The 20,386-nt window shown below is 43.1% G+C and overlaps 1 protein-coding gene across 1 annotated transcript in view; it reads left to right on the top strand.

The window, feature by feature from the left end:
• Positions 1-3,849: 3,849 nt before the first annotated feature.
• The window catches only part of Smp_164830 (putative ssm4 protein), a gene marked incomplete at both ends in the record, with an annotated part of 41,019 nt that continues 24,482 nt past the window's right edge, over positions 3,850-20,386 (top strand). The window contains 2 exons of the mRNA XM_018799956.1: positions 3,850-3,883; positions 17,940-18,000. Coding sequence (XP_018653817.1) covers positions 3,850-3,883; positions 17,940-18,000 — 95 coding nt within the window. The remainder of the gene's footprint in view (positions 3,884-17,939; positions 18,001-20,386) is intronic.

The following is a 20,386-nucleotide window of genomic DNA, read 5'->3' as shown; positions in this document are numbered from 1 at the left end:
TCATTGACAGTTGTAGATTCCTGCATCATGTTTGGCCACCGTATCGTTATCCCCAGAAATCTTCGAAACCAAGTCCTTAAGCAGTTCCACAGCGGACACTCGGGGATAAGCAAAATGAAGTCGTTAGCTCGAAGCTACGCATACTGGCCATCAATGGACCATGATATAGAGCAAAAGTGTCACAGCTGTTCGTCCTGTTTAGAGGCCGCAAAGAACCCAAATAAAGCTGAACCGCAACCATGGCCAAAATCAGACGGTCCCTGGCAAAGAATACACGCTGATTTTGCCGGCCCAATACAAGGCAGAAATTACTTGGTTGTTGTCGACGCCTTCACGAAATGGCCAGAAGTATTCAACATGCCGAAAATGACGTCGGAGAGTACTATAAGAAAATTGACAGATTTGTTCGCTTGTTTTGGGATTCCCGAGATCTTAGTGACTGACAACGGCACCCAGTTCATGTCATCTGTTTTTAAACGGTTTTGCATTGAAAATGGCATATCACATCTACAGTCTCCCCCGTACCATCCTCAGTTGAATGGCCAAGCAGAAAGATTCGTGGATACTATAAGACGAGCTCTAGTCAAAGGGGGAGGAGAGGCCATCCCAGAACAAGTAATCAGCAAGTTCCTTATGTCTTACAGAGTTACCCCCAATCCGGCAGTACCCGAAGGTAAGTCACCAGCCGAGTGTATGTTCGGAAGAAAAATTCGAACAGTCTTTAGCAGTATGTTGCCACCTAGAAAGACAAGTAAACCCACGAATGAAAATCATATGGTCACTCGTAGCTTCAAGGTAGGTGAAAGGGTACTCGTTAAATTGTATCAAGGTGAAAGAAGGTGGGAACCAGGTATTATAGAACGCCGAATCGGAAGTGTATTGTATCTAATCCGTAGAAATGTCAGAACTTGTATAAGACACATCAATCAAATTCGAAGGGATGGCAGAACATTGATGCCACAAAGCCGGCTCCCTTTTCATTTGCTCATGGATTCATCTCCAAAAAGCACTCAGGCGCGCGAAGGTAGAAAAGATAAAAGACGCAAGAGCAAAGCGACACAACTTTCGAGAGTAATGAGTCGCAAAAGAATCGCGGTAACTCAATTCCAGGTGGATCCGAGAAAAAGGTCTTATACAACAGACTTTAAAGGGGGGAGGTGTGAGGATGGTCCACAGGTGAAGTGAACTCTATCAGAGCCTCCAGAGGCTCATAAAGAGCCCAACCAATCAGCGATTAGTTAGAAGCTATGCTACTAAAATAACGAGGTCCTGATTGGCTGTTTAACATACTGCTACTATGGAAACTCAAGGTCTTTTAATTACTATAAAACCCCTGTTTTTCTGTACATAAATGAACCTTGTAGTAAAGTACTTCTCTCATACTCGTGTCTTCTTACTGGTGTTCAAGTCGCAGAGTAGTGCTAGCCCTGGTGATATCAAAATAGCTTAGGATTTGAATAAAGCGTTCAACCTACAAGATATAACAATTATACATATTTCTCGATCAATCGCTGCTGCGTTCTATTTGATTTATCTTCCAGCTTTTCAGTACCCAGAGGATTTTCATTGTTCTTTTGGTAACCTCTAGTGCGCGACAATCCCATTCGACTTTTCATAGGATAAACGTCACGTTGATTCTGGTAGGAGAGTGGTGTAGTAGTATTGGTTTTGACCACATGACATAAGATAACCTAGAAAATTCACATTGACCATATAACATGGAGAGAAGTTCGGTAACGGTAAACGCGTGGTTCAGCTTTGCATGTGTGGTTATGTTGTTTTATCCTCAGCCGAAATTTGTTCTTCAGAAGTACTGATCATGTTTGTGATTGTCACGTAGAACGAGTCAGTATAGACAGTGATGTGACTTCCACATAAGATCTTATGAATTAGTTAGTCACATCATGAATAATCTACAATTTCGGGATTGTGTCTTTTATTATAGTAATAAGGATAAATACAAAATAAGAGACACCAGATACGATTCTCGGTTGCCTATGGTAGTTCATTACAATCACCCGAAACCGGCAAATGACTTTGCATGATGCATAGTCAACCAAAGTTTACTTCTTAGTGTTGAGTCGGCTTCCGGAGAACTTCAACGGAGCCTCCAGAGGCCCAAAAGGAGCCCTAAACAATCAGAGTATGATGGAACATTCTAGAATTCCAACGTGGCGTTCTACTACTGGTCGGCAGCATAATATATCGTTAATGGATTGGCTGAAAATATGTTGATTTAACAGACGCTAACATCTATAAATACCCATGATTTTCTGTACAAAAACGAACCTCTTAGTAAAGTGTTTCTCTCATTCTCGTGTCTTCTCTCTGGTGTTCAAGTCGCTGAGTAGTTCTAGCCTGGGGTTAGGAAATTAGCTTAGGATCCGAATATAGCGTTCAATCGACAAGACTTATCACTTAGTTACTCCAAAAAGCTGATTTTCTATTATGTTCCTTTTAACTTTTTACAAATTTAACAGTGAAAGAAAAAAAGTAACTTGCATTCTGCTGTGATTTCACATAATGTTTTGTATTCTGTGAGGGCTATTCGGTCTTGCGTTTTTTGTTAAATTGCTACATCTGTGTTCCTGTTGAAATATTACCATACTCCTTCTGGATTATCGTTTCTTTTACTTCAAAAATCCTTGAAAGAAAAACCGAAACTTTCTTCCGTAGAGATTACTGAAAGTCACTGAGAACAACGCTTAGAGTAGGGGGATCAGTGAAACATTATCAACACGTTAAGAGAGAAACAACCTTTTATCTAAAATGATTAATTGATTAGTTGGACTAATGCCTTGAATTGGACAGTTCTAGTTGGTTAAAAGCTAAATGAGCTTGGAATTTATACGTACATCATCTCGGGGTTTATTCCAACGGCGATTCCAACCAACTGATCGAGTTGCTGACTACAAATATTTGCTGTAGAGATTTACGCAGAATAACTGACCTAACGCAAGTATTGCTGAGGACTGACATTACACGAACTAGTTACTGTAGTCGACATCCCAAATGAGTGAAAAAACCAAAATTCTTTTTTAGTTTTTAATCTTGAGTAATAAGAGTAGTAGATCTGTAGACCTATATTAGTCCTTGCAGCTTGTTTCTTGGTGAAGGTTCAGCTTTCCCTTGAAAATGCTCACTAATGGGGTTGGAACCACTTGTTCGGAAAGGCGGTTTCATAACTTACTACACGGTGGGAAAAATGGAATGTCACTCCGAGTTTATGAGACCCTAGTTTCTAAACTTTCTTGCTGTGGCCTTGGAGATGATTAGTTCTGAAAGGATCGAAAAGGTAAGTTATATTAACACCCAAATCGTTATTAAAGATATAGAATGCTGGTATGAAGTCACCTCGCGTCCTACCGTACGATAAAGGAAAACGCTCTATGCGTTTTAAGCGCTCATTGCAAGGGAAGGTTTGATAAATCTTTTACCTACTTTGTTTTACACGCTAAACGTGATCGAGTGTGTGAGTATCATTAACGAGACATGAGCTGACTGTTTAAACACAGTACTACAAGTGTGTTTCACATAAGTGTGATATAAACATCCGTAACATCTCCTTGTCTAAGCACTCGAATCCTCGGTAAAGTGATCACAACGCTCGAAAGCCTTTGGCGGCTGCTGCGTTGTAATGGGCAGTTGTTTTTAAGTCGTATCAGTTAGGTTAATTTAGATTAGCACTGTAAAAGACTGAAAATCCTATAAAAACATTTCATTGTCAAGTAAAAGTAGAGCACTCAAGCAAAGATGGAAACGAATAACGGTGGTCTAAAAATGACGGTATTGAAAATTGAATTAGATAAACAGTGGTGAAAGGCGGGGGAGCCAGTTTAACTCTCTTAGATGACGGGCAATTCTAATGATAAGGTGAGCCCGGGTAAGTACAGACTATGCTATGTTACAATTTTTTATCGTTTATTATGTATCCAGATTGTAGATAAGTGTTCCTTTGACTACATTCCGTGGACTGCCAACACAGTTTTTTCATAGACCTCGAGTCAATAAACTAAGTGATCAAAAAGTAAAAAGACGGACTGCTACTAGTTATCAGTGGGATAGTTATTTAAAGAATGACATAAATACACTAAATTTACCTCCTAAATAGCTTTATGGAGTGGATCCATTGGTTTCTGTCCTTTGAAATCCATCCAGGAAATACGTCTCTTTAAATTGTACTTTTCGTCACATGTATATAGTAATCGACTTCGGATTATTCGTCGTCATTCTATTGACGACATCCATCTCGTTTTCGTTGATCTTCATTGTGTACTTTGTCACCTAATAGCTCACAGCGACGATCGCTAGAAGCAGTTATTGATAAACACGTAAAATTTAAAATCATCCTGTCGTAAAATACATGAATGTGCACAAAAATGTTCAGTTCGTATATAAGTTTTGGAACTTAGTCTAGTTATGGTAAAAACTCATAAAAAACCCTCTGGTCAGGTGTAGGTTTGATGATGTATGAAGTTGTTTGACCCGTTTACTATCTGGGTCGCGTAAATCGGCCTGATCATCCCTTCCTGCTTTATTTCAGATCCGAAAAGTGTCTTTTTCGTCCCAGTAAACACTACGTGTGCAAGTAAGAATTGTGGATAGCTGTTAATAAATGCTTAAGTCAAATGAATAAAAATAAGCCATGTTGCACACCCTTTTTATTATTTGTTTTGCTTTAATATAGGTTTTATTATCCCATATTTTGTCATACCTCTTTTGTTTCTGCTTCCCCACGGAGTCATAATACTGATTTTGTATTATAATCACTAGTAATAGTGTGGGTCAGTGTCCAATTTCTGCTTAAGTGCTGGTCTTTCTGTCATACTCATGGAAGCCTGGTGAATCTAATGTACAGTTTGCTTTTGATACAACTACATGTTCCTGTTTCTGTGACTATTTAGACAAACTGTAGCACTGAAGTGTCTTTTCTACCTTGCGTTTACAAGAATGGATCATTAAACTTTGATGACATTAAGTCTTCATGGTCACTCAACTTTGTTTTAGAAACATTTCGTTCGATAAAATCATGATCAGCAACGTTCGGGTTGATAAAAGTATTTTGACTAGTGAAATAAAGTTAATCCATCAAATGAATCAGATCCGACCAAAGTAGGTCCAGTGTTACTCTTCTGCCTTGTACTCCAGTATTGGTTAGATGTATGTAGGTTACAAAAAAGCCAGTGTAATCATACTGAGTAAAGATGGTCTCTAGCTGCCATTTTGAACTGCATAAGAAAGTAACTGTTTCATGGTATCATTTATTTATTTACTTGAACACATAAGTATTGGTACAAGGGGGCACGAGATATTTATGCGCCACACAATTGTGCGATAGCTATGATACTGCCCGGGTGCCCAGACCAAAGCAGGTGGTTTTCTTAAGGAACCACACCCCGGGCCTTTTACCTAAAAGTCTGACTCACAAAGCAATGGAGTATTGTGAGTTGATGCAGTCCCGTGGTACTCGGTGACCAACGATTGGTTCATACGCCATTCGTTCCCTCAGGGTACTGGAATCAGGATTTTCCAACTCCCCTAGGTGGACTCACTGTGTCCGCCGGCCCGGTTAAAGCGCCGGACATTCGCTTTTCGCCCTCTCAATTTCGTGAACAGCACCCTCTCGAAATGCTCTCATACGGCCACGCGTATATAGCCTCTGCCGGGGAAGTCCTACTCACTGCCTTCTCGTGGCTGGGGTGTTGTTTATAAAATGACAGATAACGGGGACCGTCTACTGCAACTGCACAGACCACAAACTGTTTCTGGCTAGCACTAACTTCCGACACAGTCATCGCCGGTGTGCCACCTGGCGTCCTCCCTCTGCATCTCAAGCCTGGACTCAGATTGATCACATCGCGATCAGCCACGGCTGGCGTGGTTGTGTACAAGACTGCCGCTCCTTTTGGAGTACCTATCTGGAGTCTGATGATGCCCTGGTCTGCGCCAATCTTACCTTACTTTTCAGTGGCCGAAGTATTGACCGTCATCAACGGATTGATGTTAATAAATTGGTTTCAACTTCTGTTGCAAGTAAGTATCAAACCGAGCTGGCTTCTAGGCTAGCTACCATACCACCGAAAAGTATAGATGAGCATTGGTTGCAACTGCATGACGCCATGAAAATGGCGAGTAAAGTTGCTTTCAGCTTTGCGAAACGTCCCGCTTATAAGCACAGGGTTTCTTCTGGCTCCTTACAACTGATGGAAGCCCGTCGGTCTTCTCCGGATGGCCGTGAGTTTGAGCACAAACGAAGGCTGTTACGTAGTGAAATTGGGCAAAGCTTGCGTGAGGACCGAGAAACCTGGTGGTCGGATCGTGCTATTGAGCTGGAAGCAGCAGCTGCACCTGGTAACTGCCGGAAGCTCTTCCAACTCATCCGAGCCACTGGCAGCAAAAAGTCTGGTGTGAGTGAAACTATCTGTGAGGATGATGGGATGCCAATCACTAACATCTGTCGACGTCTTGGACGATGGGCGGAATTCTTCGGAGGGCAGTTCAACTGGCCTGCTGCTCCGGCAACGTCGACCAGTTTGTCCTTCCCCCCATGGCCGGTGACGACTGATCCACCCAACGAGGCGGAAGTCCGCAAGGAACTCCAACTCTTGAAACGCTACAAATCACCGAGCCCAGATGACTTACCTCCGGCTCTTTTTAAAGATGATGGTGGCTTTCTGGCTAAGGAATTGACTGTGTTATTTACAAAGGTTTGGGAGCTAGAAATTGTTCCAACATCATGGAGTGAGTCGATAGTTGTCCCTCTCTCTAAAAAGGGTTCACGTCGTTCCTGTAACAACTACCGGGGGATAAGTCTACTTCCGATTGCGTCCAAACTATTGGCTTCTGTCATTCTTCGTAGGTTGTTTAAAACCCGAGAACGATTGACTCGCGAGGAGCAGGCTGGTTTTCGTTCTGGTCGAGGATGCATCGATCATATCTTCACCCTCTGCCAAATGTTTGAACACCGTCATACTTATCACAGGCCAACAATCGTAGTGTTTCTTGATATCAGGGCTGCTTTCGGTTCGTTGGACAGGACTGTTCTCTGGGATTGTCTATTGAAGAAGGGTGTGTCTGAGAAGTTTATTAACATCTTAAAGGCCCTGTATACAAACACCTGAGGCAGAATGAGGGCATACAACCACCTCTCTCCATTGTTTCATTCAAGCAGTGGGGTTAGGCAGAGTTGCCCAATCTCACCATTCCTCTTCAACTTTGCCATCGATGACATTCTGGAAACAGCTCTGATGGATGTAAGTAATGGCAGTGTGGATCTTTTGTCTGGAGAAAGACTTCTCGACCTTGAGTATGTGGATGGTATCGTCTTACTGTGCGATAATGCCCAAGGCATGCAATCCGCACTTAATCAGTTGGCAATCAGTGTCCGCAGGTACGGTATGTGCTTCGCACCTTCGAAGTGCAAAGTACTCCTACAAGACTGGCATGATTCTCATCCTGTACTCACCCTGGATGGTGAGGAGATAGAAGTAGTTGAGAAGTTCGTGTATCTAGGTAGCTATATAAGTGCTGGTGGTGGCGTGAGTGATGAGATCGATGCACGTATAATGAAAGCCAGAGAGGCTTATGCCAATCTGGACCATCTTTGGTACCTTCGTGATGTTAGTCTGGCTGTAAAAGGTCGGATCTACAACGCGTCGGTAAGAGCAGTTTTGCTCTATGCTTGTGAAGCCTGGCCTATCCGAGTTGAGGATGTTGGACGACTGTCTGTGTTCGATCATCGTTGTCTGGGAAGGATTGCTGACATTTAGTGGCAACACCATGTTAGTAATGCAGAGGTTCGGCATCGTGTGTTAGGACTCAGTGACGATAACCCGTAGTCAGGCGCGTTATCCATTGCGCCACAGGGCCCCCCTCCCGACCATTGCTGCTACCTTGACGTGGTGGTCGGGCTTGCCTATCGTGATGAAGCAATCGAGCTATGCTGGCTGGAACAATCGTTCTTCAAGGTCCTACCATGACAGACAGGTCGGTTGAATAGCGGTAAGAATAAAAGCAGCAAACCCAAGGTCCGAAGGCGAAGTCGTACTGCTGACTGTACAGAGGTGTTTAAATTTATTTTTTTATTTAAACACATAAATATTGGTACAAGGAAGCACCAGATAATTATGCGCCTCACAAATCTCATTTGATTTGTGTGAGGGCTGTGATACTGCCCAGGTGCCCAGACTGAAGCAGGTGGTTTTCTTAGGGGGCCACACCCGGAGCCTTTGACCTAAAGGTCTAGTCCACAAGGCAGTGGAGCATCGTAAGGAGATGCAGTCCCACGGTAGCCGGTGACCAACAACAGGTTCATACGCCATTCGTTCCATCAGGATACTGGAGGCCATGTACACCATTGGTTTGGAATCAGGGTTTTTCAACTCCCTTAGGCGAACTTTCCGCGTCCACCAACCCGGTTAAAGCGCCGGACATTCGCTCTTCGTTCTCTCAATTTCGTAAACAACACCCCCGCCACGAGAAGGCAGTGAGTAGGACTTCCCTGGCAGAGGCTATATATTCGCGTGGCCATGTGAGAGCATTTCGAGAGAAAGAGCGAACTCTCCCCACTCTCGGCCGTACCAGGGCATTTGGGGGCAGTAAGGTGTTTCCTTCGGACAATCAGCATAACAGCGATACTGCCTTCTCACAAGGAAGGGTGGGGTTAGAAAAGATCGACCCTAAAAAAGCACACCTCACCTTATCCCACGGATTTCCGTCTCCGGCGGTAAGATCCTTTGAAGAACGGAGCTAACACGTCAAAAATCCCTCACAAGAAGGTTGTGCGTGAGCGGCATCAAGCAGTTGCCCTTTTGGGCACTGCGGTCACGCTCCCAGCTTGTTAAGACCAATACTAATCAAAATTTCTTTTCCAGGTCCCTCAAGAAATACCCTTCCACGGTGTGGGCAGCCTGGAAGTGATATTAGCCCTCATACCCGTAACTGCACACGAGACCAAGGTGGTAACATTCAAACCCTTTCTACACCTCCCAATAACTCTATTGTCTCCACGACTAACCCTTCCCACGTCCTTTTATCACCTCGCAATGCTAGGGCAAACGATTGAAGTACACTGAACGTTATTCCTGGTCTCCTGAAACCACGCTCTAAACTACATATAGGAACTTTTAACGTCCGAACATTGCGCCAAATAGGACAACAGGCCTCCTTAGCTAGGACTTTAGAATCTTACACCATCAATGTGTGCTGCGTCCCCGAAACGCGCATACAAGATCTGAGTAGCGTCATTCATTTGACCTCACCATACCTTAATAAGGAACCAACTCGATACACGCTTCGTGTGTCTGGAAGCCCTGATACTGCTTCTCGTGGCCTCGCTGGCGTACGTATAGCATTAAGTCCTAGGGCAGAACTAGCTCTTTTAGACTGGATCCCAGTAGACAGTTGTCTATGCGCTGTCCGACTAAACGGATCAGTAAGGACTCGGAAAGATAGGGACACTCGTCGTTGCCTCTTCGTCGTCTCTGCCTACTCTCCGACTGACTGCAGCTCAGATCATGTAAAAGATGAGTTTTACAGAAAGCTTTCTGACCTTCTCCGAAAAGCTAGGCGTTCTGATGTAGTAATAGTGGCAGGTGACTTTAATGCTCAAGTAGGTAAACTAACTGAAAGGGAAAGACACATGGGTGGATCTTATGGTGTTGTGGCTAAAAGAACAGATAATGGCGACCGTCTGTTGCAGCTATGCTCAGATAACCGCCTGTTTCTTGCAAATACTAACTTTAAGCATAAGGAAAAACATCTTTTGACATGGCGACCTCCGAATTCTTCCCAACGCTGGACCCAACTAGATCACATCGCTATCCGCCACCAGTGGAGGGGCTCGATAGAAGACTCGCTCATTCTGGAGCACATGTTTAGACTCAGATCATGCTCTAGTGTGAGCACGTATCTGTCTGCGTCTTACTGGGCGTAGGAAAGACACTACAGGGAAGCCTCTAAGGGCTCTACTTAATGATAGGCAAGCTAAGAATATATTTCAGGAACAACTGGAAAAACAGTTAGGCAGACATGTAAGTTGTGCCCACCCCGAGGCACATCCGAAAAGTTGTGGAAACAGCAGTGATATGTTAGTACGGTAAACCATAAGGTTAGGGAGAAACAATGGATCTCAGCAGCATCTACCGCACTGATAGATGCTCGAAAACTCATCCCATCTGGCTCTGAACATAACGAAGAGCGGAGTCAACTTAAGCGCAGGCTAATAAGAAGCCTACGCAATGATCGTGAACAGTGGTGGGTAGCGAAAGCAAGAGAGATGGAAAAGGCAGCGGCAATATGTAACAGTACACAGCTATTCAGACTCGTTAAAGAAACCGGTATTAGGAACCCAACTATCAGCGAAACTATCTCGGATAAAGATGAACATATCATTCATTCTCGATCCAGGAGATTGGATCGATGGGCAGAACACTTCAGGGATCAGTTCAACTGGCCTTCAGCCACACTTCAGTTACCCACGATCCCCAGTCGTCCTGAATGGAAAATTGATGTAAGTCCTACAACTCTCTACGAGGTTGAAAAAGCTATAGGAAATCTGAGGTGAGGGAGGGCAACGGGCTCCGACAGGTTTACTCCTGAGATTTTTAAGGATGGTGGTTCAGTACTAGCAGTGAAATTGACTGAGGTCTTAGGTAAAATCTGGGAACTGGACGTAATTCCATCTGACTGGTCCCAATCACTGATTGTGCCAGTCTATAAGAAAGGACAAAAGTTCTCTTGTGACAATCACAGAGGGATCAGCTTGACTAACATAGTGTCTAAAATATTAGCTTCAATAATACTTCGACGCCTAACCAGAGCTCGTGAAGAGCAGAGTAGAGAAAACCAGGCTGGTTTTCGACCTGGACGTGGTTGCATAGACCAGATATTCACTCTACGTCAGGTCCTAAAACATAGACATACATTCAGACGTCCCACAATCGTAGTATTTCTCGACCTTAAGGCGGCATTTGACTCCGTTGATCGTGAGGTTCTATGGCAGTGTTTGTCACTGAAAGGAGTACCAAAGAAGTACATTAACCTCATAAAGGCTCTCTATTCGAACACAACTGGTCGAGTTAGAGCCTATGGCGAACTGTCATCGGAATTGATTACCTCAAGTGGTGTTCGTCAGAGCTGTCCACTCTCCCCATTCTTGTTTAACTTTGTCGTTGACATGCTTTTGGAGATAACACACCGACCGTTGCTGCTACCTTGACGTGGTGGTCGGGCTTGCCTATCGTGATGAATCAACCGAGCTATACTGGCTGGAACAATCGTTCTTCAAGGTCCTACCATGCCAGGCAGGTCGTTTGAAGAGCGGTGAGACTAAAAGCAGCAAACCCAAGGTCCGAAGGCGAAGTCGTACTGCTGACTGTACAGAGGTGTGACAGCAGTAAGGTGTTTCCTTCAGACAACCAGCATGACAGCGATGCTGCCTTCCCACAAGGAGGGGTGGGGTTAGAAAAGGTCGACCCTAAAAATGCACACCTCGCCTTATCCCACGGATTTCCGTCTCCGGCGGTAAGATCCTTTGAAGAACGGAGCTAACACAAAAACTACCCACAAAAAGGTCGTGTGTGACCGACCTCAAGCAGTTGTTTCTTGGGCACTGCGGTCACGCTCTCAGGTCATTAAGACCACTTCTAACCCAATTTCCTTTTCAGGTACCTCTAGAAGAACCCTTCCACGGTGTGGGCAACCGGGAAGTGATAACTGCCCTCATACCTCTAACAGCACTCAAGATCACTGTATTCATAAGCAATCTCCTTCAATTCCTACTATTCCTTCTACCTTGACTTTCAACACTAAACTTCCTCTCTCGGTTTCCTCCTCAAGTGTCACCATGGCCAACGATTCTAGTGCGCGAAACGCTGTCCCAGGTCTACTAAAACCTCGCTCCAAACTACACATTGGAGCCTTCAACGTACGTACCCTATGCCAAATCGGTCAACAGGCCTCCTTAGCTAAAACCCTAGAATCTCGTACCATTGATGTATGCTGTGTCTCCGAAACACGCATACAGGATCCCAGTGTGGTCATTCACTTGACCTCACCTCGCCAAAATGGACAGCCAACGAAATACACCCTCCGTGTATCTGGCGACCCGTTGGCTAGTTCTCGCGGACTTGCAGGTGTAGGCATAGCACTAAGTACAAGTGCAGAACAGGCACTACTAGAATGGATCCCCGTTGACAGTCGCCTGTGTGCTGTCCGGCTAAATGGCTCCGTAAGAACTCGGAAGGATAGGGACACACGTCGTTGCCTTTTCGTCGTTTCTGCCTACGCTCCCACTGACTGCAGCCATGATGAAGTGAAAGATGACTTTTACAGAAAGCTCCCTGAGCTTCTTCAGAAAGCTAAGCGCTCAGACATAGTAGTCGTAGCGGGTGACTTTAATGCCCAGGTAGGCAGCTTAAATCAAACAGAAAGACATTTAGGTGGGTGTTTTAGTATTCCGGCTCAATGAACCGATAATGGTGATCGTCTGTTGCAACTATGCTCAGACAATCGTTTATTTTTAGCAAGCACTAATTTTAAGCATAAGGAGAGACATCGTCTAACATGGCGACCACCTGCACCAAACCAACGATGGCCTCAAATAGACCATATTGTCATCAGTCATCTTTGGAGAGGCTCAATAGAAGATTGTCGCTCGTATTGGAATACTTGTTTAGACTCTGATCACGCTTTAATACGAGCGCGCATTTGTCTGCGCCTCAATGGACGCAGGAAAAGTACACTAAGAAGACCCATTAGGATTGAACTGGAGGACGAGAAAGCCAAATGCGAATTCCAGAAACAACTGAGTTCACATCTAGGCAGTTCTGTAAACGAGACTGACCCAGATGCTGCTTGGAAAGACGTACGAACAGCTGTGGAAACAGCAGTAACATCTATTAGTCATTTAAACCATAGGGCTCCAAAAAACCAGTGGATTTCCTCTAAGTCTATTTCACTGATGGGTTCGCGTAAACTCATCCCATCAGGCTCTGAACACGACGAAGAGCGTAAACAAATTAGATCTAGGTTAACTAAAAGTCTAAGGAACGATCGTGAGCAGTGGTGGGCAACGAAAGCAAAAGAGGTGGAAAAGACAGCGGCTGTAGGCAACACCAGGCAACTATTCAGACTAATAAAAGAAACCGGAATTAAGAAGTCAAGTGTAAGTGAGACGATCTCGGAAAAAGATGGAACCCTTATCTGCTCTCAACCCAAACGTTTAGAACGATGGGCGGAACACTTTAAGGAGCAGTTTAGCTGGCCTTCAGCTACTGCACAACTACCCACTATTCCCAGAAAACCTGAATGGAACATTGAAGTAGGCCCCCCGACCCTACTTGAAGTTCAAAAGGCTATAACTAATCTGAAACGAGGAAGAGCAGCTGGTCCAGATGGATTGGCTCCAGAGGTCTTTAAATATGGTGGTCCAATTTTAGCGATTAGGTTGACTAATATTCTGGCTAAAATCTGGGAGACGAACGTAATCCCATCCGACTGGTCACAATCACTGATTGTCCCAATATATAAAAAAAGGGGTCAAAATCATCCTGCGATAACCACAGAGGGATTAGTCTGACTAACATAGCATCTAAAATACTAGCCTCAATAATTATCAGGCGCCTAAGACTCGTGAACTGCAAACACGAGAAAATCAGGCTGGCTTCAGACCTGGTCGTGGCTGTATCGACCACATATTCACCATTCGTCAGGTTTTAAAACACAGGCATGCTTATCGGTGTCAGACAATGATAGTTTTTCTTGACATGAAAGCAGTATTTCACTCTGTAGACCGAGAGGTTCTGTGGCAGTGTCTGTCATTGAATAGTGTACCTGAGAAGTACATAAACCTTGTGAAAGCTCTTTACTGGAACACTACCAGTCGAATGAGAGCTTATGGCGAACTGTCATATGATTTTACAACCTCAAGTGGTGTCCGTCAAGGCTGTCCACTATCCCCATTTTTGTTTAACTTCATTATAGACCTGTTGCTGGAAATAACACTGTCTTCGACTGAATTTTCAGGAATTGATCTCCTACCAGGGGGACCACTAAGCGACTTAGAATACGCAGATGACATAGTCCTGTTTGGTGAAGACGCTGACAAAATGCAGAGTCTTCTGTTGGAACTCAGTAATAATGCCAGGATGTTTGGGATGCGTTTCTCCCCATCTAAATGTAAATTGTTACTCCAGGACTGGCCTGCGTCAACACCCGAACTAAGGATAGGGAGTGAAGTAGTTGAACGCGTCGACAACTTCACTTATCTTGGAAGTCTCATCAGCCTTAATGGGTTGGTGTCTGACGAAATCTCAGCACGGATTCAAAAAGCTCGTTTGGCTTTTGCCAACTTACGTCACCTATGGCGAAGACGAGATATCCGTCTATCAATTAAGGGACGAGTATACTGCGCAGCAGTTCGCTCTGTTCTACTTTACGGCTGTGAAACGTGGCCATTAAGAGTAGAAGATACTCGTAGGTTACTAGTATTTGACCACAGAAGCCTTAGAAATATTGCTCGCATCTGCTGGGATAACCGGGTAAGTAGTAGCGAGGTTAGGCACAGGGTATTAGGGAACGATGGTAAATCAGTTGATGAGGTGATGAATCTTCATCGACTGAGATGGTTGGGCCTCGTGTTACGTATGCCTGAACATTGATTACTACGACGCTCTATGATGACTAGTATTGGGGATGGTTGGAAGAGAGTTAGGGGCGGCCAAACCAAAACATGGCATCAGTGTTTGAAGTCACTAACTTCTAGTCTGAGCCATGTTGGCAGATGCAGACTACCTGGTTGGGGTCCGCGTGACTATCGTAACCAATGGTTGGAGACTCTAGGTGACATGGCTCAGAATCTATCACAATGGCGTAGGTGTATACACTCTTTATCTTCCCTTAAACCGTGAGATTAAAATTGCTTCATAACTTTTTTCCTTCCTGTACTATATCCTTATATACAACCTATAATTTATATACTACCACCACCACTAAATTAACTACTATGAATCCAGTGTTCATCTTGTTGTGCTAACGAGGTATGGCAACTTGGACCGATGCATATATGTGCCTGGTCCTACGTTGTGACTGACTGACTGACTGAACACTTTCATCATCTCAATCTCCAGGAGTTGAACTTTTACCGGGAGGTTCACTTGTTGACTTAGAATACACCGACGACATAGTTTTATTTGGTGAAGACGCTGGCATCATGCAGAGTCTTCTAACCACTATAAGCAACTATGCAGGCATGTTCGGGATGCGATTCTCCCCCTCGAAATGCAAAATGTTACTCCAGGATTGGGTTGCATCGACACCTGAACTAATGATAGGGAGTGAAGTAGTTGAGCGTGTTGATTGCTTCACTTATCTTGAGAGTCTCATCAGCTCTTGTGGTCTGGTGTGTGACGAAATCTCAGCACGGATACAGAAGGCACGTCTAGCTTTCACCAACTTTTATGGCGTAGGCGAGATGTCCGTCTAGCAACCAAAGGATGGGTTTGCTGTGAAGAAGTTCGGTCCGTCCTACTTTATGGCAGCGAAACATGGCCGATAAGAGTAGAGGACAAGAGAGCAGTTTTGCTCTATGCTTGTGAAACCTGGCCTATCCGAGTTGAGGATGTTAGACGACTCTCTGTGTTCGATCATCGTTGTCTCCGAAGGATTGCTGACATTTAGTGGCAACACCATGTTAGTAATGCAGAGGTTCGGAATCGTGTGTTCGGGCGCAGAGACGATAATTCAATTAGTGTCACCATCTTGAAACATCGACTTCGGTGGCTTGAACATGTTCTACGAATGTCGTTCCAGAGACTTCCACGTCGTGCATTATTTGCCGACTCTGGGACTGGTTGGAAAAAGCAGAGAGGTGGTCAGTGTATGACATGGTGTCGTGGTATGAAAGAAAGCTGCAAAGGGCTAGCTTCTGTTGGTCCTTCACGACTCCCTGGCTGGGGTCCGAGAGATGGTGCAACACAGTGGCTAGAGACGTTGTCAGATATGGCTCAGAATAGAAGCCAGTGGCGATCGTGCTGTAACCTCCTTTTACTTTCTTCATAAAGAGTGATTATAACTTTCTTAACTGAGAGTTCTTCTGGTTGTACATTTCAGTTCCCCCCATCATTACTCTTATTATTTTTATATCCATCTTACGCCTTTTCTCTTCCCATTCTGATTGTTTTGTGTGGCGCATATATATCTGGTGCACCCTAGTACCAATATTTATGTGTTTAAGTAAATAAATACCCTCGCGACGAGAAAGCGGTGAGTAGGATCTCCATGGTAGAGGCTGTATACGCGTGGTTGTGTGAGAGCATTTCGAGAGAGGGCGGGCCCTCCTCACTCTCTGCCGTACCAGGTCATTTGGGGGCTCTTGAAATGCTAAAATTCAGTATTCGACAATCCTACATGATATGACCCAAACTTATTCAGTTTACTTGACAGATAATTCCCATTTAAACATTAAAAATTAAAAACACGAAGTTTAGCGAAGGGATCTCTTTTCAACGAATTTATTATCAAGCTGTACGATCGTATATAAACGAAAAGTTTTTGTTAAAGTACTAATTCCGTGAGGTTGTTTATATGATTCGTTCAAATCTACTTAGATTTCTTCGTATCCAACTCCTAAAAATAGCCAAAGCTCTTACCATCCATTAGCTCAAACCAAAACTATACATACAAAAGAAGTACGTCCTGTCGTTATCGTTACCTTGGTCTTAATTAATACTATTATTACTGCGTTCCTTTTTACTTGTCTCATTATTTTATTCATAAATGCCCATCATATCACCTTACTTATTTTTACACCTCTATGACCTTTAAGGACCTTTAATCATTGTAACTAAAAAGCATTTTAATCATCTTACTGTATTCACTAAATCTATTGTTATTATTCGTGTTACGCAATCTAGTATTATAATCTTTCTATTACTTCATCTTGGTTTTTAGTGTTCACATTTCCTCACGGAATTAGTACTTTAACAAAAAATTTTCGTTTATATACGATTGTACAGCTTGATAATAAATTCGTTGAAAAGAGATCCCTTCGCTGAACTTCGTGTTTTTAATTTTTATTCAGTTTGCTTGTTTCCGTTTCTTGACCATCCTGTTTCGCACTGCTTATCTTCTATGTGTTTAGTTGTTCAATGTCACTGGTCGCCGACTTCCGCTTCTTTTTGTTGTAAGGTGTTTTGACTAATGCAAAGTTCTGGTTTTTTCTTAACATCCAGACTTACAGTTACCATTGATGATACTCTTCTCCACATTTGAGCACTCGTAAAATGATGTTATATCCTCATACACTTAATGAATTGATGCAAAACAGTGTATCAACAGTGCTAAAGTAGCAAAGATATCGAACGGTTGTTCGTCTATGTCATGAATTGACTGAGCTTGAAGATGTAGTTGATTAGACTCCAGCTCAATGACTTAAAAGTAACGTGGTCGCCGCAACAGTAGTTTATTTGCTTGACCTATTCATCAGATTAAATAACTGTTTAGTTTCTTTTTGATCTTTGGTGGTCCTTTATTTGATATCTACCTGTAACAAAAATCATCCTTAATAAGACTGAATAGACCCAGCAAGTAAACAGTCGTAAGGTTATTTTGCATTCCTTTAATATGAATGGTAAATGCTTGGGTAGGCACACAAAATTCACTTTAATGAAAATTTAAATATATTACGACTAATATTTGATTTTGGTCACACATCTGCTAGTTTTTCGTTACCTGCTAGCCAGAAATATGTTCTACATAGGCTTTTAAATACAGTAGAAACGTATCAGTAAATCAGTTATCTTTCATATCTTCACAGTATGTTAATTTAATTTCGTCATAAAAATTGCTAACTAAAGGCCGAGTTTTGTATTTTTTGTGTTTTTCTGTTTCTCGCGATTTTCTACAAAATTTAAAATAAGTTTTTTTCCTACTAACTCCAGACTTTTGTCGAGTTTGCCGATGTGAGGGGACTGTATCGAAACCTCTATTTCATCCTTGTTTGTGCACTGGAAGTATTAAATATATTCATCAAGATTGGTAGGTTTGTGGACATTCTTTCTCCTATTAGTAATGCTCTTTTATTCATCCACAAAAGCAGACCTTTCTAACTTAGCAATGATTGGTTGTGACATTAACTTAATAATAAAATTGATAGTTTAGGTATCTGGACAAAACTTACAACCATTAAATCACTTGTTCCAACGTGTTTCACCTCTTTCTGTCTGGAACGTCAAGCAGTGTCGTTGGTGCAACGAAATATACGTGACAAGTAGTGATCCAGTTTATTGACTACTTTAATATCATAGCCTTTCAGTTTTACTTTCGATTAATTTCTAACAAGCTTAGTCATTAACTATATCTACATATTATTCTATCGTATTCTGAGTTTTGATATTTACTCAGCATGAAAATAGTTTTAATTTATTTTTTAAAATGTATTAATCATCACTGTAAAGGGAATCTGTATATGAAGAGCTGTACTTTTCCACAAAACATATATCCTTCGTGGTGGTAGCCCAGGATTACTATTTTGGCAGTTAGTTCGGTCAAGAGTTTTGAAGATATGTTGTAGAGTACTGACGTTCAGTCACACTTGGATTGCATTAAGTAACTTACGAGTATCTTCTACTCTTAATGGCCACGTTTCACAGCCGTTAAGTAAAACAAAGCGAACTGCTGCACAGTATACTCGTCCCTTAATTGATAGACGGATATCTCGTCTTCGCCATAGGTGACGTAAGTTGGCAAAAGCCAAACGAGCTTTTTGAATCCGTGCTGAGATTTCGTCAGACACCAACCCATTAAGGCTGATGAGACTTCCAAGATAAGTGAAGTTGTCGACGCGTTCAACTACTTCACTCCCTATCCTTAGTTCGGGTGTTGACGCAGGCCAGTCCTGGAGTAACAATTTACATTTAGATGGGGAGAAACGCATCCCAAACATCCTGGCATTATTACTGAGTTCCAACAGAAGACTCTGCATTTTGTCAGCGTCTTCACCAAACAGGACTATGTCATCTGCGTATTCTAAGTCGCTTAGTGGTCCCCCTGGTAGGAGATCAATTCCTGAAAATTCAGTCGAAGACAGTGTTATTTCCAGCAACAGGTCTATAATGAAGTTAAACAAAAATGGGGATAGTGGACAGCCTTGACGGACACCACTTGAGGTTGTAAAATCATATGACAGTTCGCCATAAGCTCTCATTCGACTGGTAGTGTTCCAGTAAAGAGCTTTCACAAGGTTTATGTACTTCTCAGGTACACTATTCAATGACAGACACTGCCACAGAACCTCTCGGTCTACAGAGTGAAATACTGCTTTCATGTCAAGAAAAACTATCATTGTCTGACACCGATAAGCATGCCTGTGTTTTAAAACCTGACGAATGGTGAATATGTGGTCGATACAGCCACGACCAGGTCTGAAGCCAGCCTGATTTTCTCGTGTTTGCAGTTCACGAGTCTTAGGCGCCTGATAATTATTGAGGCTAGTATTTTAGATGCTATGTTAGTCAGACTAATCCCTCTGTGGTTATCGCAGGATGATTTTGACCCCTTTTTTTATATATTGGGACAATCAGTGATTGTGACCAGTCGGATGGGATTACGTTCGTCTCCCAGATTTTAGCCAGAATATTAGTCAACCTAATCGCTAAAATTGGACCACCATATTTAAAGACCTCTGGAGCCAATCCATCTGGACCAGCTGCTCTTCCTCGTTTCAGATTAGTTATAGCCTTTTGAACTTCAAGTAGGGTCGGGGGGCCTACTTCAATGTTCCATTCAGGTTTTCTGGGAATAGTGGGTAGTTGTGCAGTAGCTGAAGGCCAGCTAAACTGCTCCTTAAAGTGTTCCGCCCATCGTTCTAAACGTTTGGGTTGAGAGCAGATAAGGGTTCCATCTTTTTCCGAGATCGTCTCACTTACACTTGACTTCTTAATTCCGGTTTCTTTTATTAGTCTGAATAGTTGCCTGGTGTTGCCTACAGCCGCTGTCTTTTCCACCTCTTTTGCTTTCGTTGCCCACCACTGCTCACGATCGTTCCTTAGACTTTTAGTTAACCTAGATCTAATTTGTTTACGCTCTTCGTCGTGTTCAGAGCCTGATGGGATGAGTTTACGCGAACCCATCAGTGAAATAGACTTAGAGGAAATCCACTGGTTTTTTGGAGCCCTATGGTTTAAATGACTAATAGATGTTACTGCTGTTTCCACAGCTGTTCGTACGTCTTTCCAAGCAGCATCTGGGTCAGTCTCGTTTACAGAACTGCCTAGATGTGAACTCAGTTGTTTCTGGAATTCGCATTTGGCTTTCTCGTCCTCCAGTTCAATCCTAATGGGTCTTCTTAGTGTACTTTTCCTGCGTCCATTGAGGCGCAGACAAATGC

The sequence above is a fragment of the Schistosoma mansoni genome, chromosome W, assembly GCF_000237925.1.
Source record: "Schistosoma mansoni strain Puerto Rico chromosome W, complete genome".
Taxonomy (NCBI): domain Eukaryota; kingdom Metazoa; phylum Platyhelminthes; class Trematoda; order Strigeidida; family Schistosomatidae; genus Schistosoma; species Schistosoma mansoni.
This window is presented reverse-complemented; position numbering and strand designations above follow the sequence as displayed.